The 26,706-nt window shown below is 38.3% G+C and overlaps 1 protein-coding gene across 3 annotated transcripts in view; it reads left to right on the forward strand.

Annotated features, from left to right (window-relative positions):
• The first annotated feature begins 1,838 nt into the window (after nt 1–1,838).
• The window catches only part of LOC132092582 (low density lipoprotein receptor adapter protein 1-like), a 36,169-nt gene continuing 11,301 nt past the window's right edge, over nt 1,839–26,706 (forward strand). For all 3 annotated transcript variants that reach the window (XM_059498876.1, XM_059498875.1, XM_059498874.1), the window contains exons 1-3: nt 1,839–2,108; nt 22,465–22,607; nt 23,545–23,657. In XM_059498876.1, coding sequence (XP_059354859.1) covers nt 2,024–2,108; nt 22,465–22,607; nt 23,545–23,657 — 341 coding nt within the window. In that variant the 5' untranslated portion in view covers nt 1,839–2,023. The remainder of the gene's footprint in view (nt 2,109–22,464; nt 22,608–23,544; nt 23,658–26,706) is intronic.

Raw genomic sequence — 26,706 nt, forward strand, 5'->3', positions numbered from 1 at the left:
TCATAGCTGCACTGCAGATTGGGAACAATGACTGGAACAGTATGTCAATAAAAAGATTCGTACTGAGTGGTGACTGGGAGAGTCAAGTTTTCTTCTCGTATGACCACTATTTCTCGTTTTCATTTATTGGTGGGATGTTATTTTATATTTGACGTAGTTTCTGTTTAAATCTGTTTGTCAAAAGTTATATAAGAAACAGACAGAGGGCGCCAGAGTTCTAAAAACGCACGCGATTAATGATACCTGCCACATCTGGAGTCCAAAGAAATCCAAGCAGTTCAGAGTTATATATGTTCACCTCTAAAAAGTATAAAAATAATACAGAATTTTAAGAAAGTACCTCACCAACTAATTGATACAGACCATAAATATGATTTGGGGCATAATCGATGCTTTATTTGTTAATGATAATATTTGAATATTTCTATTGTCTGTTGGAAATTGGTTCAGAACAGTAGCACCATCATAAATAAATAAATAGAAAGACAGGTAATAAGAAAAGAATAATTACCCCAATATAAAATATTTTATATAAAAAAATAAGCTATTTCAATAGAAATGTTAAGCCTATTTCTGTAAATCCATTGTAGATTCAGGATTGCTTTTATCATGTTTTTATTTTTTATTATGCGGCCAAGCTTGACACTCAATTGACCTCAAATAATAAACACACTATTAATATTATAATTCTCTATTATTATAATTTAATTCATCTTATGTCACCACCAGTCATTAATTACTAAGCTATATTTATACTGTGTTTTAGTTTTTGTATATTTTAGTAACAGTATTTTCAATTAGTTATTTCTGTATACTTTATAGTGCTCATGGTCTTGACACTACAATGAGTTTATTAGAAAATTAATATTGGTATTTTGACAAATATTCAGTTTTCAGTAGTCAAAAGTTATTTAAATCATAGTAACGGTTGACTTCACTGTAAACCAGTGAATGGTTGGATCAACTTGATAAAATTACAGAAAAGAAAAGAAAAGAAAGAAAAAGAAAAGTGCAAAATCACAGTAAGGGGTGACCATTCAAAATCGGGGGGTGTTGGTCGGGGTTGGAGTACTTTAAAGTACAATAATTACTTCCTGAAATCAATTGTTCATGAACTGAAAGTAAGATGATGTTACTGTTTTGTTGTTGTTTTTATTTTTAAATTCATGAGATGGAATTATGATAGTAACAGGGTTGTTGCATAACATAGGTATACAACTTCAAGTACAAATGTTTTAATAAAATATTAGCTATTATGTGGAATTATATGGAATAATGTTACTTGATTTAAATAAATACAACTATTGAACAAATTTGTAGGAAGGTTTTTACTGAAATCAGTAATTCTACAACATCCAGTTAACAGTGGTGAAAAATTGTGTACTGCACTTAACTGAGGTAACAGGGTTGACTATTTAAGATCATCCACTACAAACCTAATAATACATAAAATAAAGTAATAAAAAAGAGAAAAACAATTACTTTCTAAAAGAAAGTTATCATATTGAAAGTAGGCTATGATGATGTTGATGATGAGGGTTTTTTATGGTACTGTCATTTTAATAAGAGGAAATTATGATGGTAGCATGGTTTACGTACAACATGGAGACACAAGTTCAACTATATTTTGGAATTTACGATATTTTAATTCAAATAAATAAATGATATTATATATAATTTGATATAAATATATAGTAGGCTTAATGTTATAGGCTACATAATGCATAAAGCGCTAATAACATATAGTCTATTAAAAGTTTCATTGTTACAGTCTTTGTTTACTTTAGTCACAGAATGACCCGGATGATTAATTATGGTTCGCTCGAAGTTGGGTGTGTGAAGGGTGCAGCTCGTGGAGCTCCGTGAGTGGGGCAGTGAAGGGTTAATGTTACAGTACAGATACAGGACTGTGAGCCGGTGTCTATAGGCTGCTCGTGTCCACTCGCTCCATTACTCGCTGCATGCTACTCTACTTTCTCCATTCCCACAGTGGGCACCAAAGAAGAGCTCTACACCTTCCAGCATGGATGCGTTAAAATCCGCCGGGAGAGCAATAATCAAAAGTCCTGGAGTTCCGCGACACACATGGGGAACGTCCAAGCATGAAAGTGAGTAACCTGCGTTTATCTCTGTTTACATATACTGAATACAATTGCATCAGTGCTGATGATCACGCGATGCTCTGATAACACTGCCTTCCTGAAGCTACCTGAGCAACATTTATTTGTCGTTTTACTGTAAAAATAAATAAATAAAAATAATGCAGTGCTATTTGCTTAATTGTTCATATAGCTTGCTTTTATTTAGCTAGCTCTGCATAGTGTGAGATACTCATCTGTGAATTTAATTGCACATCCACAATTAATTCCAATTAGAATTTTTGCAGTGCATTGGATACTTGCCCAATGTTTACAGAAGTCTGTACTGTAAAAAGATCCTCACTTTTTCCCATGTGTGTAAGAAAATCCAATTAGATCACATAGATGTTACCACTGAACTGTTCAAGGTTGACTGGCTTTATGAAATGTGTTGAAACTTGGTCAGGCTCAGAGAGACAGTGGCCACGCTGTGCAAATACAATCACAGTTCCAACTTTCACACTTTCACTGACTCTAAATCACACTTCATTCATTTATGTTTTAAATGATTGAATCAGTTGGGCGGTGCTGTCAGCTTTTGTTCTGTCAGGAGGAAGAATCGAGAGCTCTTGTATGGAAAAGAGGGCAGTGGTTTTATGAGACAGCCCGTGTCACATCAGCGGTGACAGACAGGAGCCTGAGGCTCGACACACTGTCATTCTGACGTGTGAGATGTGAAGTTCATGAGGCACTCTGGGACAAAACATCCTCATTCCCACTTGAACTGTGTTCCAGGCATACAGCTGGAGGAAGCTCGCTTGTCTCTTGTTGCTAAGAGTATGTATATTTACTAAAAAACAAGAAAATTTGCATAATGAATTATTCAAATCAACAGTTGTGTCTTGGGAATTTAGATGAGCTCCCTGTGGATTAAATATTAATGATTTGATGGCTGTCTCTCTAGCAATGGTTTGTATTTCAGAGACAGAGTGAGAAGGAAGGCATGATTTCTCACAAAGGACTATTATATAGAAACCTAATTCTTGAATATGATGCCAGCTACATTTTTATTTTATTTTTTGAAAGTAAAAAGTAAAAATTGGATTTTCATTTACTCAGATTCATATAACTCCAGACCTGAATGCATATGTTTTCATCTGTTGAACACAAAGAAAGAACATATTTTGAAGAATGTCTCACTTACTTTGTAGTTGAAATCATTGGGATTCAAAACAAAGAAATAATGTTTTTATTTAGCAAGGACACATTAAATTGATCAAAAATGACAGTAAAGACATTTAAAATTCAATTCAATTCAATCTAAGTTTATTTGTATAGCGGTTTTTACGATACAAATAATTACAAAGCAACTTTACAGAAAATTACGTTTCTACAATATTTAGTAGTAACGTAGCTTATAAGTGGTGACTGTCAGTTTGTGTGCATATGACAGGATTTTTCAGAAAAATGAATACAAGACGTAGTCAGCCAGACGATGAACATTATTAACAGCAATTATTATATGATGCAGTCACACTTCTAGCAATATTTGTTAGTTCTGTTGTTGATTCAGGGTTAGCATCATCTGGGGTCCTCTGAGGGGTCAGCATCTTCTCTTCTCAGGTGTTCTGGATCCAGACTGGAGCTTGTGTAAATCCTAGTTACCACAGGATGTAAAACCCATGGCAAAACAGAGAAACAAATAAAGAAATCATTAGCGCTGCTGCTGTACCAACAAAGTAAAATGAATTAGTTTAACCAAAGATAAAGAGTAAGAATGAGCATTAGATCAGATGCAACTGCTGTCACAATTTATGAGATACATTATTCAAATGCTTGGCGAAAATGTTACAAAAGATTTCTATTTCAAATAAATGCTGTTCTTTTGAATTCATCAAATATTCCTAAAAATATGTATCTGCTCAACTGATTCAGCATTGATAATAGTAAGAAAAGTTTCTTGAGCATCAAGATTTCTGAAGCAACAATGATTTCTGAAGGATCATTTGATTCTGAAGACTGAAGTAATGATGCTGAATAATAATATATAATATATATATATATATATATATATATATATATATTTTTTTTTTTTTTTTTTTTTTTTTTTTTACTGTATTTTGTTCAAACAAATGCAGCCTTGTGAGCATAAGAGACATCTTTCAGAAGCATTAAACAAATCTTACCAACCACAAATTATAAAGTGTAGTGTACAAAAAAAAGAGCATTTTTCAAATTATTAGCCTATGTGTTTGAAACACTCAGAGCATGCAGTTTTGAAAATGATTAAACTTTTGTGCTTTCATTCAAAACAACAGTGAAATGAAATATTTTTTACTCAAAGCTGAGCAGATTCTAGTACAGCATACAAAAAGTGAATAATGAACTGTTTTTGTGCTGGTCTGATGAATATTCATGGGAGGCTGGTGTTATCGCTGAAGTGTGCATTTGACTTGATGAAGGTCAGAGTTTTCACTGGCACTCATTAAAAGTGAAATTTCATGTTTTATGTTGAGAAAAGAGAAAGTTCAAGCTAAAATATCATGTTTGGTTTCCTATAGATTCTGTCTTTATTCAGAGAGATGGTGTGTTTAATGACATGCACACAAAGAGAATCACTATCAATTGTCGTTGTGTCATTAAAATGATATTGACAGTTCCAAAGGTCACATTAGTTGCTGCAAGTGTTGGACGCCCTTACCGTTTTTTACATTGCAAGCTTTTGCAATTTCTAGTGTAATAACCCCTCGGTAGAAAATAACAGGCTTGAGCAGTAACTTCCCTGCTGATCTAATGTAGACATAAAGAAAGCTATTTTAAAAAATAAACACAATTAATGTTAATACTTTACTGTTCGATCATAAATCAGTATGTCAGACCCTCTGAGCTGGTACAGTCGTGTCAATCCATGTTTAAGTAAAGCAGATATATTCTAGCTTTGGATGAACCAATTACAGGAAGGATGTCAGCAAATGTATCACGTTGTGAAGAGGAACAGTGTGAAGGACAAGAAAGATACATTGTCACTGACATCAGAGAAGTGGTCTCCATGTGTCATTTTCAATTATCAGAAGTGGATAAGGCGACTGTGCACACAGACTGACCTACACAAACACTGGGTAGAACATTTTTACACACACTGATGCCCATATGCATATACATATGCTCATGTACACCACAGTTCAAATGTTTGGGGTTGGTGAGGTTTGTTAAGTTTGGGAAGAAAGAAGTTACTCTTACGCACTTTATCTGATCAAAAATTCATAAAATACATATAAACTGGTTTCTACTTTAAAGTGGCTGTATTTTCATAGATGGAAAAATACAGATCATATAGTGTGCAGAAAATTATTCCATACAACACAGAATCAATGAATGAAGCGTACATGTGAGCTTATCCTAAGGATTTTTCCGGTGAAAAAGCATACTCGTCTCATTATTTTTGATCTATGGTTTCTTGTGTCAAGTTTTGTTGCTAGAAAGTGAAGGATTCTTGGCTGTTTCGTTAACAGTCTGTACATTTTATTATTCAGCCTATGCTTGTTATCATACAAATTATAAGTTAGTGTCGTAACATTTTCTTTATATTCATTTTTAGCAGGCATTTACTTGAATAAATATGAATCTGTGCCAGGTTTGGGTTTCATTCATTTCTTCTGGTATCAGGGGAGTTTCAAGAGTATCTATTATGTTCAAGGTTAGCTGATAAGCTGTTGTTTCCTCTGTGGGTTCCTTGAGTAATGAGCTATAAAGAGGCTATTTTGTGTTCTTTCTGATGGCACTTGAGGTGGTTGTTAGATTTTTCAGATGGGGAGCTCTTGTAATAAAGAAAGCTTTGTAATCTTTTTCCACAACAATAAGCACCAAAGTTCATACACATTGGGTGAAAAACACGCACACAACCATTTTTCTAGATCAAGAGTGTGCAATGCTGTGTGAAAAGACCCTATTAGGTTTGATAAGGATTCCTTTCAGAGTGTGTCCAGCAATGGACAGCTTTATGAAAATGAAGACTGAGACTATATTCATCTCCCTTAATTAGGATTTAATTCTGACCTGGAAGGCAAGTAAAGAGAGAGAGAGAGAGAAAGAAAAAAAGACACTCCTTTATTACTTCTGGCCTCGGTGACTCCCAAACATTGTTATTGTGATCACCCTTCAAACACTGTGACATCCGTGTGCAACAGCCTGTCTGTCTCAGCAAGACTCAGCCGCTCATGTTCAACAGTAAATGTTGCAATTTCTTAAAAAACACATTAGACCTTATCCCCTAAGTGACAAACTCAACATAGCCTGTGTATCAGGACCTGAATAAATGAACAGCTGTTCATACGGCATCTTTTTAATTAACATAAATCTGCCACTTGCTTAATTTACTTAATTAAAATGAATAAATAAACAGAAATTTCTTTAATCTATTTGTACTAGGAGTATATGAATACTTTTCATTAGAAATTAGTAATCAGGGAATTTTACCTGCATGTTTGAAATGATTAAGTCAAATAAAGTTGTATTTATGTGTTTTTTGAGCAAGAGGAAAAACCTGGGACCTGGTTAGTGTTTAATGTTCAGTTATGTTAAAGGCATAGTTAAAAAAATACCTCAGGCCATTCAAGATGTACAGTAGATGAGTTTGTTTCTTCATGGGAACAGATTTTGATAAACATAGCATTCCATCAGTTCCTCACCAATGGATCCTCTGCAGTGAATGGGTGCCGTCATAATGAGCTGATAAAAACATCACAATAATCCACAAGTAACCCATTCATTGCAGAGGATCCATTGGTACTTAAACATAAAGTGTCTGCATAATAAGTGTTCTTTGATTAATCTGTTGGGCTTTGTTCTGTTGGGATTAACACTGGTTTATGACTTCCTCGAGATCACTCAACCATTGAAATTTCAAAAAGTTTTGAAACAGTTATGGCATAACAAAGTCTTGTTTAGTGAAATAACATGGAAATTCAATGGACATACACACCATGCCACTGGAAACACTAGATTCACAAACATTTAAAAGCTTTGCAAAGCAGTGCTTTAAATGCACCCATCACTAATGTGCACTATTGCCAGTAAACTTACTTTAATTTAAGGTTAAGAAACCCCATTTTCAATATATGGAACCTCTTTCCTCCATTGAATTAGATTCAGCCAAACAATTGTCTTAATGCTCTAAATGTGAATATCTATAAAAAATTTGACAGTTTAACTTGATTTTTTTTCCTGGATCAAATATAAATGCATTCAGTTTGAACTGCCAGCTCTCAGATCTGTCAGCAAAGAAAAATGCCTTCTTTGTAAACCAAATGACAACCAGTCTCTCTGCTTTCCACTCTTCTTTTGATTGGTTTGCTTGTTATGTATCTCTCAAATCACCAGCAAATAAGAGCAAAATCCCTTCAGACCTCAGATAGGTCTCTTCCCCTATCTGTGTCTCGATTCTTCTGTCTTTGTCATTATTTTTCCCTAGTGTCTGTGAGCGGACTCCCTGTGGTTTGTTCCCTGCTAGTCATGAATAAAAGAGGAGAAAATTATTTTGCAGAGATAAACGGATGCACCATGTGTGTGTGTCCACACTCAAGACACAATCTGCTTAAACCAAACAAGGAATTAGGGCCATTCTTTACAATAATATTTCACATTCATGTTAAATTCTAATTAGATGTAATGTTTCTGTAATTGATAAAATGCAATGTGATTAAGACAAGCACTGTAATTTTAAATGTTAGTACAGTGATATGTTTGGCGATGTATGAACATTTTATCATTTAATTTCCTCAAAATAGAAAAAACATGCTAATCATGGCGGTCTTTTTTTGTATTATTAATTTAGTTTAAATTATATAATATAACATACATAATCATGAGTAAAGTTACATAGCAACAATGTTAATATTAATTTATATTAATAGTATTAATTAATATATTATTATTATATATTATAAGAGAGAGACCACAAAAGATGTGAAAGTAATACCAAATTTTGCAATATACTATTGTAAAGTACTGTATAGGTCTTCATTATGCAAACTTGCATGCATTAAGTGGCTCTCTGAATACTTGATTCTGATTGGTCAACAATCATAGCATTCAGTGGTCAGATATTTTCTAATATTCACCATTTTCCATGGCAACAATGTATAGGCTATTGTATGTTGATACAGTTGCATACCTTTATCTGATGAGTTTCCCCTTAAACAGCACACACACACACACTTAATTCATATGTAAAATAGAAAGTGGTTCTTTCTAGTCATTCTTTGTAGATGCATAGGTTTTTTCATTAGCCTGAACTTGCTTTTTCTCAGTTCGACTGAGATAGAGGTCAATGATACAGTCCTCCCAAATATTGATTGTCTTTGTTCTCCTCATGTTCAACAAAACATTATAGCATTAAATACATCTGCATTAGATTACATTCATCCATTGCCAGGTTATGAAGGCTTAGACGTACTGATATTAGTTATATAAATATAGTTCTCTCATTTGTGTCATTGAATGTGTTTGGGTGACAACATTATATTGTTATATCTAAATTACATTTAGTTTTCTTATAAACATTACTATTTCTCTTTTAACATGCACTCCAACTCTCCCATAGTAGTTCTAACAGCATGTATAGAAAGAGTTAAGTAGTGCGCACAGCCGCACACTGACTGCATGAGAATCAGCCGTCGCATCCTCCCAAAGAGCGATCCGTGACATCCAAACCTTCCTTCCTGTTTGACAACCTGGACATGCATCTGAGAGAAATTTGACACTCGTTCTGTATCTCTTCCTGTTTCTCATTCTCTGCGCCTGTTTCTCTTTCTGTCCTTCCTGCTCATCTGACAGCTCACTTTTTCTCTGTTGATTTTAGGTGCTTGTGGTTCCCTATAAAATATTCCCTTGTTAAAAAGCAGTCTTTTATTCTATTTTAGTCCTTCCCTGCTGCCAGCATTACCCCTAGTGAACCTTGTCACTGATAGTCTCTCTTCGTCTGTCTGTCACTCCAGCTACACTTGCTCTATGTGTCTTTTATCTGTGCTGTTGGGCTCAGTGGGATTCAAACAGCTCTGCTCAGTCAGACTGAACACCTGAAACTAGAGCTTGTAAAATCGGACAATAATTTGAAGTGAAATCTGCTATCCAGGCCATAAATTCAGACAATAAATATAGTGTAATGCTTAGACTCAACCTCCTCAGTCGGTCATAAGGTGTACTTGGAGTAGTATTCATTTTCACATGCTGAGCTTGCTGCTTCACCCTAGTGTCTTCAGTGCTTTGACCTTTAACCTCAGCCATTACTAAATGCAGGCAGGGTGTTCAAAAGGGCTGCCAGGAACCAATTGAAACCCACCAGTCTGCAGCACAGGAGCTGCATTGGTGCCAACCCCCCATGGGACATCACTTACAGCACATACACCAGCTGAGGCCTGGGACACACATGAGCCTGTTAAGCACATACAGTTTTATTCTATTGCTGGGCTTTTAGAGGAGGAATCTCTTGTGGTGGTGTGTCTAAATTTTCACTGGACAATTAGTTTAAACTGTTATCTAAGACATTAGATACATAATCTAACATCAGCAGATGAAGGCATGATGTTGTACAGGTATGTATAATATATAGTGACAAACTTCTGCAATATATAATGTTCAAAAGAAGAGTTAATTTAAATATGAACACCTTCTGAAAATGTAATTACCCAGAGGCCATTCAAAATGTAGATGAGTTTGTTTCTTAGAGAAATTTAGTGTTCTATCACTTGCTCACCAATGGATCCTCTGCAGTGAATGGGTGCCATCAGAAGGAGAGTTCAAACAGCTGATAAAACCACCACAATTATCCACAAGTAATCCAAACAACTCCAGTCCATCAATTAACTTTTAACTATACAAGTCTATAAAGTTTCCTCCAGTGAAAAACTCCTTTCACATCAAAGTCCACCAACATATTTGTTTCCAGTGGTTTTGGACTGTTTTCACTTTTAAAGTGTGCTTGATCTGTGCATATTTCTCTACTGATTCAAGCAAACCTGCTTTTTTGCTGGAGAAAACAATATTAGTATTAAGTATTTTATCCGTAAATAACTGTTTAAAGTTAAAAACATCATAAAGATGAATTTGTTTATTACAAAGATTCAGCTTTTTCACTTCACAATATGTTGATTGATGGACTGGAGTTGTGTGGATTACTTGTGATTTATTGTGATGTTTATATCAGCTGTTTGGACTCTCATTCTGACGGCACCCATTCACCGCAAAAGATCCACTGGTGAGCTGTAATGTAATGCTACATTTATCTGTTCTGATGAAAAAACAAACTCATCTACATTTTGGATGGCCTGCAGGTTGGGTATAATCTTTTAGAAAACTTTTGAATGAACTATCCCTTTAAATAACTATGTTACCCTTCTCATATGGGTCTGTCAATATACGGATATCTCCATACATTTCCTAGACCATTTTTCTTTAAAATTGTGTGTTCCCACTTCAGGGTTCCCAACTCATTTGTAAAAGAGACGAGATTCGCCTCCCCTCTCTTATCTAGCAGAACATCCCCCTAAAAAAAGCAGACCTTGATAAATGGTTTTAAACATGACCTTTGCATATAATTGACCTACAGCCAATAGTGTTGCCTGCTTCCTTAACAGGACAAAACCATAAAAAGTGATGAGGAAGCACCCATAACTCATAGAATCTGAAATGAGCAATACAAACTTTAATTTATTTTATGTATTGTTTGAACTTGTACCTGTATTATAACTTGATGTGCTTTTGCAATAATCAGAATTTAATCTTACTTTTTGCTAAATAATTTGCATAAAAAATCTAATGCATTGTTTTTATTTCTTTGTTTGTTTTGTTTTTGCATTCATATAATTTCAGACACAAGTTCAAGGTGTGACTGGCTTCAAATACAACTGAGGAGAAAAAGCTATTTTTTGACACACAAAACATGTTTACATTTTCTTAGAGCCAAATGTTAATATGCATGCTGTTCAGTATAAACAGAACCTGAGAGCACAAAGTCTGAGCCGCTGTTGTGCTGCTGATAAGACTCAAAGCTTCTGTGATTTTGAGAAAGAAACATTTTGCATTGCATTTGGATTACTTTGGGATCAAAAAAAGCAAATAATCCACATTTTTATGTATGAGGATTTGTGGTGAAAATGTCTGTATGATAAACGTTTACACTTTGTTGTGAACAGTTAGTAAAAGTTGAGAAGGAAAAATGTCTTATTTTGTTGCAGTAAATTATAATTCATGCAGATCATTACTGAAGCTTGGACACTTTTTTGAAAGTTAGTTCACTTTTTTATGTCTGATGTGAAAAAAACATGAAAAAAAAATCAATGTAAGTAATGTGTACCGAATATTTTGTGTCATTTACAATCATGCAGTAATTTTGTCAAATTATGCCTTAATTATTAATATAATATAAACTATTATGTTTAAAATAAATAGCTATGACATGAGCTTTAGTAGGACAAAGGAGTCTGCCATTTTATCACAAAAAAGTAAAAAATGTAATAGTAAATAAATGTATGTTCTATGTTAATAAGGCAGCCCACTTGTGTTAGTTCCCATTGGTTGGCAAGTCGAGCAAAGCCATTAATTCAATCAGATTTGGAAGATAATTCCTCCTGTCACCTTGAGGCAAGAGATGTTGTCTTTCTTCTTTCAGTAATACTGTAAGACAGATCTCGCTTTCTGTTCATAAATTCGAATCCACTGTGAGACACCAATGTGTCCCTGAGCAAGACACTTAACCCCTAGTTGCTCCAGAGGTGTGTGACCTCTGACATTTATAGTTATTGTAAGTCGCTTTGGATAAAAGCGTCAGCTAAATGAATAAATGTAAATGTAATGTAAATATGAGTGATAACACTCCTAACTACAGGCCTCTGCAGACTGCAAACTGTGAACAGAGATGACTGAGGGTTATTTTCAAATAATCAGCTGTTTGAATCATTAGATTCAGTGGCACTGAAATAATATAAATAAATTAAAAAAGGTGGGCCTCAATGTAATTTGTAACTCTATTTCAGTTCTTTTTTTTTTCTTTTTAAATAATGGCTCTTCAGAAATTATTAAAATAATAAATGTTTTTTTGTTCATAACTTTCATTCACCAATTTTTTTTTTTACATTTAGTAAAAACAAAATGTATGTATAGAGAATATTGTAAATATATTTATGTTTATGTATGCATGCACTTTTAGCGATTATAATTCTTTCTCAGAGTTTAGTGTGTGTTATTGTGACTGCTGATGTTTAAATCCAAACATCCCCCATTGTAGGGCTGTCTCATGCCCAGTGACTTTTGTTGCTAGGCAACGGAGCATTGTCTGACACTAGCTTGGCTGTCCCGAGTGCAGAAATTTGATGAATATATGGCATGTTCAATACAGCTCAAACAGCTCCGACTCTAAGAACACTAAATTAAATATTGACACCTTCCTTTAATTCCTCCTTAGCAATACACATGTGATTGAACAGCCATTTTCACTCTTAGAAATAAAGGTTCTAAATAGAATGAAAATTATTTTACGACTTGATATGTCTGAGTACACCAATAGCTTAAAGAAACATGCATAAAAAATGCTAGTGCAGAATCATTCCAGGAATCTAGGCATTTGATTTACTCGTTGCCACGGGCAACTGTCCTGCAAGTGTGTCCATGTGTGAGCTCATGTTAATTAATCATCTCATCATGTAAATGAAGTCATTATATTTACTGGGATTCAGCATGCTTGGGTATTCATGTGACTTTTGAGTGTAAATCAGACCATTAAGTATGTAGTATTCATATATAAATTGATCTGTGACTATTCGTCTCACTTACTTTCCTTCAGGGCCACAGTTTAAGGTATCCATGGGCTCAGTGAATACACTCTTATGTCCTTAAGAAAAACAAAATGATCACCTTTAAGAAAGTTAAAGGGACAGTTCACTCTAAAATGAAAATTCTGTCATCATTTACTTGCCTTCATGCTGTTCTAAAACTGCATGAGTTTCTTCTGCTGAACATAAACAAAGATATTTTGAAGAATGCGAGTAACCAAACAGTTTATGATATCCACTGACTTTGATAGTATCAAAAAAATATTATGGAAGTCAATGGGAAATATAATTGTTTAAAATAATAACACCTAAAATCACTTTTAGATGAATGAATTAATGAATTATGTGTATATACGTTCTTATTATGTGAGCACGCAAAAACCTTCCAGCAAACTTTTGAGATGAAACAATTCCGATACTTGGCTTGTGCTTGCTATTGGAGTTGCAGCACGCTTCAGAGCCCCTCCAACTTCCCCAGCTGATGATGTATGTTATACACTGGGGTTATTTCATACATTAAATGTGCAGCAGCAGTATTTCTTACATGCTCACAGCAGCGTGTCTGTGGATGTATTGGCAGTAGAAAGTCTCAATACTTGCTCAGCCACTGCATCTATGCCCAAACACATTAAAATTGTCATGTACATTATTATGCTAAACTCTCTTAGAGTTGCATGGCAGAAGACTGTTCATAAAAATAATAATAATAATAATAAGAATAATACAATTGAGAGAATGTTGTGTATACGTCCTTAAAGGTACAGGTTGTAGGACCTGCTACTGTCACGGTTCGTGAATGCACCGTCTCCAGCTGTAGTCATGTTATGTCATGTTGATTGGTTCATGTGGGTGTTGCCACTGATCGCCTGATCAGCGGCAGGTGCATCTCATTCCAACCGCCTATTTAACACCCTGTCTTTCGTCTCCTGTTTGTCAGATCATTGTTTGAGGTCCATGTGTTGATGTCTGTTCATGCTCCTGTGTTCCTGTCCTTGCCCTGTTTCCTGTTTCGGTCTCCTTTGGATTATCACAGTCACTCACGGATTATCACCACGGATCACCGATCTACCACCACCGTCATCGCTACCAACGCACTCAAATTACCTACCCACCTGTCTGTGCTGCCATCGTGGTTCCTGCGTCACTCACCAGCATTCATCCATCACAACTCCTTGTCAATAAACTACCTTTACTTGCATCTGCCTCCTGTCCTCCATTGTTAGCGTCACAGAATGATCTGACCAACATGGAGGCATCGAGTAATCAACCATCCTCCCTCGAAGTTTTCCTCAGCGCCAGTGTTCGGAGGATGGACTCCCAGGAGCGGACTCTTAACGACACTGGTCGCGCGGTTCAGGCTTTAGTGACGTAGGTGTCCGAGCTCACCCAACAGTTCCAGCTATTACGAGCTCCCACTGCACCACTCACACCGCCTGTTCCACCAGCACCATCGGAGGCCCCCTCCCAGCCGGAACCACGCCTCCCGATTCCGGAATCGTACTCGGGTGAGCCCGACTATTGTAGAGCTTTCCTTAACCATTGTGATATGCATTTTGCCCTCCAGCCTAGAACCTTCGCCAGTGAGAGGGCCAAGGTGGCCTTCGTTCTGACCCTGCTCTCTGGGAGGGCGGCATTGTGGGGAACAGCGGTGTGGGAGAACCAGGACCCATGCTGCGCCTCGTTCCAGGCGCTCTCCGCCGAGATGAGACGGGTCTTTGATCGGGCCGCCGCAGGACGGGAGGCGGCCAGGAGGCTGGCGGAGTTACGCCAGCACGAGAGATCCGTCTCGGACTATTCCATCGAGTTCCGGACCCTGGCGGCGGAGTGCCATTGGAACGAGGAGGCGCAGTGGGACATGTTCCTGCATGGGCTGGCTGACCGCGTCCAGAGGGAGATCTACGACCTAGACCTTCCCCCGTCTTTCAATGGACTTATTGAGCTGGCCCTTCGGGTCGATGCACGTCTGGCACGGATGGAGAGGAGGGGGCTACTCAACACCCCATCCAGGGGACCGGCAGACGTGCGGTTCAGCGGCGGGGACGTGGCCAGCCCCGTCTACGATCACGAGCCCATGCAGGTAGGGCGAGCTCGGCTTTCCCGGGCGGAGAAGGAGAGGCGGAGGTCCCTGGGCCTTTGCCTTTACTGCGGGGGAGCCAGACATCAAGCCCACGCCTGTCCGGTAAAAGGCCAGGCCCGGTAGTACGTATGAGGCTACTATCGGGTGGGATCTCCGCCGAGAAGACCTCATCATCATCATCATCACCATCATCTTCTACGCTCCTCCCGGTATGGCTGCGGTGGTCAGCACAGACACATCACTGTCAGGCACTACTGGATTCCGGGGCAGAAGGTAACTTCATGGACAGCACATTAGCCCACAAGCTCCACATTCCCCTCAGACCTCTTCCGCACCACATCACGGTTCACGCCCTCACTGGTCAGCAACTTCCCACCATATCATACATCACTGAAGACATTACACTCATCACCTCTGGCAATCACTCCGAGACCATCTCTTTTCACATCCTTGACTCTCCCCTGGCACCCATTGTCCTCGGACACCCTTGGCTCCTCCTCCACAACCCTAGCATTGACTGGCTCTCTAACTCCGTTTTGTCTTGGTGTAAAAGGTGTCATGAGTCTTGTCTAGTGTCTGCCTGTCCGTCTGTGTCTGTGTCTGTGTTGCAGGAGGAGGCGGTGGATTTGTCTAACGTGCCCGCTGAGTACCTCCATCTGAAGGAAGTGTTCAGTAAGTCTCGGGCTGCTTCTCTTCCTCCGCATCGTCCTTACGACTGTGCCATAGATTTACTATCAGGTAAGTCTCCGCCTAAGGGCAAACTCTATTCACTTTCTGTTCCAGAGAGGGAGGCTATGGAGAAATATATTTCTGATTCTCTAGCTTCTAAATTCATCCCTTCCTCTTCTCCTGCGGGGGCGGGGTTCTTTTTTGTGGGAAAGAAGGACGGATCTCTGCGACCTTGTATTGATTACCGGGGACTGAACAACATCACGGTAAAGAATACTTATCCTTTGCCGTTGATGTCTTCGGCCTTCGAGAGGTTGCAGGGAGCGTCAATTTTCACAAAACTGGACTTACGCAATGCGTATCATTTGGTTCGGATCAGGGAGGGGGATGAGTGGAAAACCGCTTTTAACACCCCCAGAGGGCACTTTGAATACTTGGTTATGCCCTTTGGGCTCTCCAACTCCCCAGCGGTCTTCCAGGCACTCGTCAATGATGTGCTGCGAGATATGATCGATCAGTTCATTTATGTCTACCTGGACGACATATTGATTTTTTCTTCTTCTCTCCAGGAACATGTGCAGCACGTCCAACGAGTGCTTCAGAGGTTGCTAGAGAATGGGCTTTTTGTCAAGGCGGAGAAATGCGAATTTCATGCACAGTCAATTCCATTTTTGGGGTATATCGTGTCGACTGAGGGAATACGCATGGATCCCGAGAAGGTTAAGGCTGTGGTAGAATGGCCAAGCCCAGATTCCCGTAAGGCCCTACAGAGGTTTCTGGGGTTCGCTAACTTCTACCGGCGTTTTATTCGCAATTTCAGCCAACTAGCCGCACCTCTGACCGCCTTGACCTCCGCCAAGACTGCGTTCAGGTGGTCGGACACAGCTGAGGCTGTGTTTGCCAAACTGAAGAGCCGTTTCATTTCAGCCCCTATTCTGATTACCCCTGACCCTACACGTCAGTTCGTGGTGGAGGTCGACGCATCAGAGGTGGGGGTAGGAGCGGTGTTATCTCAACGTTCTCCCTTAGACGACAAGGTCCACCCTTGCGCGTATTTTTCATATCGTTTATCTCCGGCAGAACGAAATTACGATATTGGTAACCGAGAATTGTTGGCAGTTAAGATGGCATTGGAGGAATGGTGACACTGGTTAGAGGGATCGGGGGTTCCTTTTATAGTATGGACTGACCACAAGAATTTAGAGTACATTAGCACCGCCAAGAGGTTGAACTCCAGGCAGGCTCGGTGGGCACTTTTTTTCGGACGTTTTGACTTTACTATCTCGTACCGCCCGGGTTCCAAAAATATCAAACCCGATTCTTTGTCGCGTATTTTTGACCATTCCGAACGCCCGTCCACTCCCGAGTGTATTTTTCCTGAGACATTAGTGGTCTCCACTCTCACATGGGAGATCGAATCGAAGGTCAGAACGGCCTTAGAAGGGGTAACGCCTCCGCCCGGGTGCCCACCGAACCGTTTATTTGTGCCGGAGGGATTAAGGTCCAACGTTATCCAGTGGGGACATTGCTCGAATGTAGCTTGCCATCCAGGGGTTAACCGTACTAGATTTTTAGTCAAGCAACGATTCTGGTGGCCACTTATGGCTCGCGACATTCACAGTTTTGTTTGGGCTTGCTCGGTTTGTGCCACTGGTAAGACTTCCAATCGGCCCCCTGATGGGTTACTCCAACCGCTGCCGGTTCCTTCGAGACCCTGGTCCCACATCGCTCTAGATTTTATTACCGCCCTCCCGCCCTCCCAGGGCAACACGGTAGTTTTAACCGTGGTGGACCGGTTCTCGAAGGCGGCCCACTTTATTCCACTGTCCAAATTACCCTCAGCCAAGGAGACAGCGTTGACCGTCGTAGACCACGTCTTTCGTTTACATGGCCTCCCGATAGACGTGGTTTCCGACAGGGGACCCCAATTTGTGGCTAAATTTTGGCAAGAATTCTGTAGACTACTGGGAGCGACTGTAAGTCTGTCCTCAGGGTTTCACCCCCAGAGCAATGGTCAAACCGAGAGAGCCAACCAAGATTTGGAAAGGGTGTTGCGATGTTTGGTCTCCAAGAATCCTTCCTCCTGGAGCCAACAATTGTCTATGGTGGAGTACGCCCACAATACCTTACCAGTATCAGCTACGGGCCTATCTCCTTTTGAGTGTAGTGTAGGTTACCAGCCACCTATTTTTCCCAGTATGGAATCCGAAGTTGCGGTCCCCTCCGCTCACGCCTTCGTCCAGAGGTGCCACCGCACTTGGACCAGAGCCCGTGAGACTCTACTCCAAGTGGGGGCGCGCACCAAGGCCAAGGCCGATCGCCACCGGTCTAGGCCTCCCGTATACGTCGTGGGTCAAAAGGTGTGGCTTTCAACCAAGAATATTCCTCTCCGGTCCGTATCTAATAAATTGGCTCCCAAATTTATTGGCCCGTTTACTGTCGCCAAAATCATTAGTCCGGTGGCAGTCCGCCTTAAACTCCCTCCTACGTACAGGAGAATTCATCCCGCCTTTCATGTGTCCAAAATTAAGCCCGTATTTCATTCTCCCATTAATCCGCCTACCCCGGTCCCTCCCCCGCCGCGTCTCGTAGATGGGGAGACCACCTATTTGGTAAATCGTATTCTGGACTCTAGAAGGAGGGGACGCGGATTTCAGTACTTGGTGGACTGGGAGGGTTACGGTCCAGAGGAGAGAAGTTGGGTACCTGCTAGGGACATCCTGGATCACTCCCTTATCGATGATTACAATCGACAAGTAAGAGATTCTGGGGACGCCAGGAGGCGTCCTTAGGAGGAGGGGTACTGTCACGCTTCGTGAATGCACCGTCTCCAGCTGTAGTCATGTTATGTCATGTTGTTTGGTTCATGTGGGTGTTGCCACTGATCGCCTGTTCAGCGGCAGGTGCATCTCATTCCAACCGCCTATTTAACACCCTGTCTTTCGTCTCCTGTTTGTCAGATCGTTGTTTGAGGTCCATGTGTTGATGTCTGTTCGTGCTCCTGTGTTCCTGTCCTTGCCCTGTTTCCTGTTTCGGTCTCCTTTGGATTATCACAGTCACTCACGGATTATCACCACGGATCACCGATCTACCACCACCTTCATCGCTACCAACGCACTCAAATCACCTACCCACCTGTCTGTGCTGCCATCGTGGTTCCTGCGTCACTCACCAGCATTCATCCATCACAATTCCTGTCAATAAACTACCTTTACTTGCATCTGCCTCCTGTCCTCCATTGTTAGCGTCACAGCTACAAGAGGGCGCACTACCAAAACAATAACAATCGCGTGGTTTGATGACGCTAAGAAGGAGCATGGAATGATGGGATTTGTTGTCTTCTACCCAACCGCTGACGGCTATCAGAACGGATGGAAAGATTTGCGCAAGTAGATTACATACAAAGTCAATGCAAAGACGCGATCAGACTATGGATCAGATGCGTCCTCGCGCGGGTCTAGAGACGCGATGCTCCACGTTTGGCGTGTATGCCCCATAATTCTAATCTTGTTGATCATTATAATAGCATACGTTTTCTGTAAAGATACAAATCAAAACAACTCACCTGTCAAGTAAAACACAAGCGAGATCGGCATCTCTTTCTCGTTAAAGGTTGTCGCGAAGCTCTCTCCATCTAGAAAATGCAACATCGATATTGATCCTCGCTCTTTCTCTCCTCTTGTCCCAATCTCTTCTTGGGTCGTTTGGTTGGCCTTACGCTTACGTTTACGGGAGCTGTCCTTGTTGACAGAACCAGCTGCAGATGGTAAACAGTAATTATGTTTCATAAATAAGTAACACAATCTACCATAAAACGTGCAAGAAGAAGTAAATAAGGAACTGCTTGAAGCAAGCTAGTGGTTTGCTGGACGCTAGACACTACTTCCGCATTTGTCCACGACACTGTTGTCATGTGGTTTCTACGTCAGTAAAGGCGGTAACAAAGGGTAACTGTAGTCATTGACAGGCGACTGCACTGCACCGTGTCACTGTTTAGAATGGGAATTTTCTCATGATTTACAAGTAGTTGAAAACATTAGAGATATTGTTAGTAATCAGCTGGACAAAATATATAACACTAGCCTAGTGGTTTTTGGATATTTTACTGCAAATATCTTACAAATTGTACCTTTAATAGGTTAGCACACAAAAAAACTCATTTTGAGAATGTTTGTTTATAAAACAAAATCCTGAAAATAACCATTAGAGAACCTTGCATGTACATTTTTCCAAACAGGGACCACAAGGTAACGTTAGTGGAATGTTCCGTGTTTGCTGGGAGATTCTAGATCTGAAAAAATAATAAAATTCTAAACAACATATTTAGGTAGATATATTTTGATTTAAAACTTCAAAAGCATAAGCACTCACAGAGACCTTTCCACGACTGCAAGATCAGTCTGGAGAAATGCAATGCAGCTTTTCTGTAGCGCAGACACAAATGTGGTTACGGCACATCTCAGCGTCTGTGGTAATCGCATTTTATGTTTGCACAAATCGGATCACTCTATCACGCAGACATGCACCAACCCAGACATCAAATTATGTGCTGTTAAAAATGCCACTCTCACACTACACAAACAATACTGGCTTTTTTTTTTTTTTTTTCATACATCATCCTGCCTATGGCCAAACCTGTAAAAATCCAATTACTATCATTCCTTATTGCCTTTTTGCTTTATTTGCTTCATTTTATTGACATAACCTTTGCAAAGTTTTATAAACATAAGCATGTCCTACTTCAATCTAATCTGAGCAAAGGCCTGGAGCAACAACACAAATCTGATCAATTATTCATTTAGCAGCCTGCTGAACGTATGGTGCATCCCTCAAGTTCTAGTTGCAGCTTTATCGTGGACCAAGTTTTGTGAGGGTCAGTATTCCCAATTTAGGATTTCAGTATGACAAATGTGTCTCATGTATAATCTCAAGGAGATTATACATGCTACTTACATTTAGCTACTTCTGTTAAGTCTCCATGCTCTGCGGCCCATCCTAAATGGACTATAACATGTCATTTAGAGATGGCTACAGTGCTGTGTGAGCATTGAGGGTTCGTTTCCCTGCTTATTGAGTGCTAAAATAGATTTTGTGTCCCTGTAGGTTAATAATTCACTTGCAGTTGAGAAAGCCATGATGCTTTATTGTCTTCCTGGCCTCAAACAGCTGGTGCTGCTCCGATGGCCAGATGGCTCTGAGCAGAGCTGTCAGAGCAGGATACGGGACTGTCAGATTAGACGGGTTTCTGTCCTCCATAGCTGCCTTTTTAGGAATTAGTGTAATTTAAGAAAAGTGGCACACATAAGTGCATGATTAAAAATAGATTCAGCTCACCTGTCATGACAGATATCAAGGAGGTACTTTTTTAAAGGGGTCATATGATGCGATTTCAATTTGTCCTTTCTCTTTGGAGTGTTACAAGCTCTTGGTGCATGTAAGCTCCTTCAGGCTTGAAATTATGGTAAAACTAAGGACATTATTAACTGTCTACATTTATTATGAAAGATGAAGCTCACGATTATGGAAAGGGGCATTACATTTCCTACGAGTGCTTGCGGTGTTCATCCAATCACAATGAACTGGGTCAGTTGGCCAATCAGAGCAGACTTCATATGTCAGAAGGAGGGACTTAAATATCTTTGTTAGAGTTATTTGAGATCACAAGAAGAACTCTATGCAGTTCTCATGGTTTTTCTTGCATAAGAAATTGAGTAATTAAAGTAAAAAATTAGCAACTACAATATTCTAATGTTTTTCTTATTCATGTTAATTATTATTTTCTTATTAATCATGTAACATATTTTTTCACTGAGCTACTGGAGGTCACAAAAAGAACTTTATAAAGAGTCGAACTTGGGCTTACCTGTCACGATGAATATAAATTATCAAGAAGGCACTATTTTAAATGCTCTCTTCCTTTAATTCTGATGGTTTTTCTTTCATAAGAAATGTAGTATATGAAATAATAATAAAGGATCTTTCTTGTTTTGGAAGGATAATAATCAATAATTCACACAACAGGTCCAGCACTCCAGAGCTTGCTTTATTTAGATTTTTCCTCAGAATTGCAATAGCAGGACTGTGGATGTCTAGTCAGGTTCATTCTGCATATCTTTCGATCCAGCTCTGCACTCCTACAGGGCTTGTATTAGGCTCAAATGGGACCGCAAGCTATTTAAAGCTCACTGTGTGGCACAGTTTTTGAATTTCTCCTTACATGGGAATGAGCCCCACTTCTCCTAATGGAAAGGTGTGAAACCTGTCATCTATGTTTAAGGGATATATTTTTAGATTTATAGATGTAAATGGACCTTTTGCTTCCAGTTGATCATTATTTATTTAATCAAAAAAGGTTTTTTTTTTCTTTTCTTTTTTTTTCATAATTGCTGGCATACATCTTTCTTCTGATATCCTGCAATGTTAATCAACAAATACACATTCACATTTCAGGCAGTTTCTCTTGAGCCTTTAATTTCTAAAGACTTAAACTTTTAGCTGGTTTCTTCAATGGACAGTTCACTCAAAAATGACAATTATGTCATTATTTTTTTTTAAACACTTTCTTTCCGTGGAACACAAAATGAGATGTTTGAAATAATATTAGAGATAGAGATTCAGTCACTTGTTTTTCATATTTTATTTTTTTCATATACATGGTGACTGAGGGTGTCATTCAGTGTCTCCTTCTGTGAATATTCTCATATAGGTTTGAAACAGTGTGGGAGTGAGTAAACAATGACATTTTCATATTTTGGTAAACTATTCTGTTAAATAACTCTTTAAATGATGAAAATGTTTTATTTTCGTGGTGTAGAGCTCCCAGAGAACTGGACGGACACCAAGGAGACACTCTTGGAAGGGATGGTGTTCAACGTGAAGTATCTGGGCATGACTCTGGTTGGCCAGCCTAAAGGAGAAGACATGGCAGCAGCTGCTATCAGGAGGATTGTAGCCACGGTCAGTCATCGCCTTAAAAGTGGGTCAAAGGACTAGAGAAATTGAGAACAATGATCCAATTTGGCACAAGATCTTGCTTACATCATTTTTGTGCCTTTGACAATTTATAGTGGAATAAAATGATGTTGTCATGCAATGATAATAATAATATTAATATGCTTTTTTGTCAATAGATTATGGCAACACAAAGATCTCAGACATCAGAATTATCTTCACTTTTTTTTTTTTTTGGTCCTCTGAATAATATTTGTTTTCTTCTCAAGTGTGAGCACATATGACGTTACAGTATATAAGCCATAAATACCTGTTGTATCAAATTAGACAAAATTTAAAAAGACAAATTTTTTTTTTTTTACATTTTGTCTGAAGCATTTTTCTGACTATTTTATATATGCTAAATACACAAAATGATTCCTCAGAAAGCAAATGAAAAACAGTTTTGCTTTCTGTAACGGCTCGATCAAATCAGAATGTGACAACTGTCAGACTGTGAATCCTTGAGAAGAGTTTCATTTGTTTTAAATCAGTGTTTACTGTCTCCTGGGGAGAGAGAAAGACCCTCCAGATATGCTTTGCCCGATTTCCTTTGTCCTTGACGAGTCCCCTCTCTCTCTTCTGCATTTCAACTATAATTTCCCCTCGTTCTCATCCATTCTGGCCTCTTTTTTTTCTGCCAGCACACTACACTGATGTACCAGTGAATTCATATGCCGGGATCATATAGTAACAAGGCAGAAGATTAATTTTATATGTGAAGCATCATCTCTTTTCAGCTCTTACCAATAGAGTTGGAGTTAATAGCCCACACAGAGTTTGCTGACCTTTAGAAGTTATTGTTTATGGTCAATGAGTTATGAGTGACATTTTAAAGCTGACAATGACAAAGATATTTGTCCAGGGCTCACACAAATTGTTTTTGCTTGTCAACCACATGCAGGCTCGACCCAGTACAAAGAAGTTTCGGAAAGTGACCCTCACTGTCTCCCCCAAAGGAATCATCATCTCAGACACAGAGACCAATGACCTCATCGAGGACGTGTCCATTTACAGGTATGAAACCATACCAAAATCACAAAACCTGTCCTCTTTTGTATAATAATTTGACAATCACAGTGTGATGCTAATTGAAAGGCATCCTTAATATGCTTTAAAATAAAATAATTTTTAAAATAAATTTAAAATAAATTGTTAAAATGTGCTGGTAAGATGTTTTTGAAAGTCCCTCATACTAATTAAGACTAAATACAGCCAAAATCAGAATATTTTGAGGTATTATTACAATTATTACAATTTAAAATTTTAAAAAGTTTTTTATTTTAATACACATATTTTAAAATGTATTCAGTCACACGATCCTCCGGAAACCATTCTAATATGATGGTGTGCAGCTCAATAAATATTTATTATTATACTTTTTGTCAGAATTTTGATAGAAAGTTAGAATAGAAAAAAACTATTTATTTGAAATATATATTTTTTTTCTTTTTAACTATGTAAATGTCTTTACTGTCACTTTTTGATCAATGAAATGCATCCTTGCTGAATAAAAGTATTAATTTCTTTGAAAAAAAAAACTCTTGCTGACCCCAAACTTCAACCTGATCTAACCTTTAAAAATTACTTATTGTATAGAGTTTTTTTTTTTTTTTGATTATAAAATCTGTATACATTTAATAAAATTATTATATAAATATGATTGTTCTTACAATTAAACAAATCCTTTGAGTCACTTTTTGGAATAAGCCTGTTTTCTTCACTCGCTCCGAATCAATTGTTCAAAGATTTTTAGTCGGAACAACATGAACTCCTCAGTGACATCACTTACCAGTGAATCATTAACATTTGAGTATGTCAAACAAATGCTGATGCAAGAGGTGACATGCATGAATCGTGTTCATGTATTTGAGATTGTCAGTATCATACCCATCTGTTGGAGGGAGGTGTATTATTCAGTGAGCATGAGAGAAGCCCCAATGCTGATCCCCTTATCAGCTTTACCAGAGACACAGTCACGGGAATCACCCATCTCTTTAATCCTCTCCCGTAAGAAAACTTACCACATCCTTCCTATTCTTCCTTTCTCTCATTCTTATTTTATCTAGTACTGTACATACACCGCACCTCCGTTTTACAATGCAAAAAATATACAAAGAAATAAAATAAATTGTAATCACTTAAATTCAAAGGTTGAAAAGCAAGCTACATTTATTTGAGAAGCACATTTTTATATTTATATTAAGCACTTTTTATTGAAGTTTATACCTACACAAGGAAAAGTCTTTAATACAAATGAACTTAAAATGAAAACAATAATTAAATCAAAATATTAAAAAAAAAAAGTCATAAGATATTACTTGAATATTATAGTTATATTTAGAATAGAAAACATTTTTATACTTATATATTTTTTTTCTCTCGTTTATTTATTTAGTTCATTCTTGTTCTGAGCACTATTTACTAATGTTTTCACTTATAAAATAACAGTTTTACAAAGTGCAAGAAAAATTCCAAATACTAAATATGACTTTTTTTATAGATTTAATTATACAGTAATACTGGGTACTCTGTCTAGTCTTAATATAAATTAAAATGTCATATAAACTAAAGCACAATCATATAAAAACTGCAAAAAAACTTTAAATCAAAACTGCATAAGATATTACTTGAATATTACTTTTTTTTCAGAGTTTTTACATATTTTGTCTTATTTTTTATTCAGTTTTTTAGGTTTACAGTAATTCAAAATCGCATATTACTTAAATATTTTTTTACATTGTTTTTCGTTTGTTTCTACTTGTTCTAAGCACATTTTTAAATAAAAATAATAAATACAAATATATATATTTTCTAAATGGGTAAGAAATATACGATACAGATATTTGGATGTTTTTCAGTGGTAATAAAGACAAAAATACTAATTAGTTTTTAAATGATTTGTACAATGTATGTCAGCAGAGCATCAGGTCTGCAACAAAATACTCTGTCCTTGCACCTGGAACTCCTCCATCCGCGGGACCGTCCTGCCTGCACCCTTCAGAGGTGCTCTGTGGGGTTCTGGCGATTTAGTGTGATGACATATGGATTCCTGTGTAACACAGAGAAATACTGAGAGCTCACATAGCAGGACAAACTCCTCTCCACTGCACTGAGCTTCTGCTTATTTTCTACAGTGTATTATTGGTCTGATCCAGGTGAAGCACACCTCAGGATAAAAGAAAACACCCTGGAGTGAAATGTCTTATACTGCAGAATATAATCAGAGAGGACTTTGATCATACAGCCTCAGTTTGACTTTCAAAGAAGGCTGGAGAATAAACACAAGTACCAGGGGACCATGAAATCAGAGTTCAGACGGAATGCTATAATAAATGCTATTTCAACCTTAAACCCTGAGGGGGTTCTGGACAGCCATTTGAAGGGTGAAGAACAGAATCATGGGTATTCTGTGCCTTTTCACCGACAGCAAGGAAAACGAGAGCATTTTGAATGAAGTGCTGGGGGTTTGAAAAGAAGGAAACACATTAGTGCTGATGATATGAATACTCTTCCTCATCATTATTCACCTCTTTGAGTCCCTTCCCCCCTCCACAGTCAAATATACAAATAATGAAGAAAAAAAGAAAACAGCCGTTCTATTTTTAGTGAAAAATATGAGATGATGTTGTTTGTCTAGGCTCAGTAGGAGCTGTCAACTTTAGAAATTGTGAAGGTTTGAAGGGCATTCTGGATCTTTTTTTTTATGCTTTTGTTTCATTTCCGTCGATGCTCACTGCAATTTAGACTTTTTATGTGCAAGCTTTTCTACTGCCAGCTTGTCTCTTGAAAAGAAAACATCTATATTTGTTTGCAACACTTTATTTTCCTAAGCCAGAAATCTTGCACAGTGATTTGTGTAATGAGATTCACTGTGGCCCCGCATTAACTGTATGGGGGCTCATAAAAACATTAAACCCCACTTTCATTTTTTCCTGATCTGGGAATGTCATATTCCACTGTAATGCGTTCAGCAAGAGAGAGGAGCCCGTAGGTCATCACTGACGGAGATGTGGCCCTGTCAATGCAAACACTGCCAAAGCTAAAATAAGAAAGGGTTTTTTCA

This window comes from Carassius carassius, chromosome 18 (genome assembly GCF_963082965.1).
Source record: "Carassius carassius chromosome 18, fCarCar2.1, whole genome shotgun sequence".
Lineage (NCBI taxonomy): Eukaryota > Metazoa > Chordata > Actinopteri > Cypriniformes > Cyprinidae > Carassius > Carassius carassius.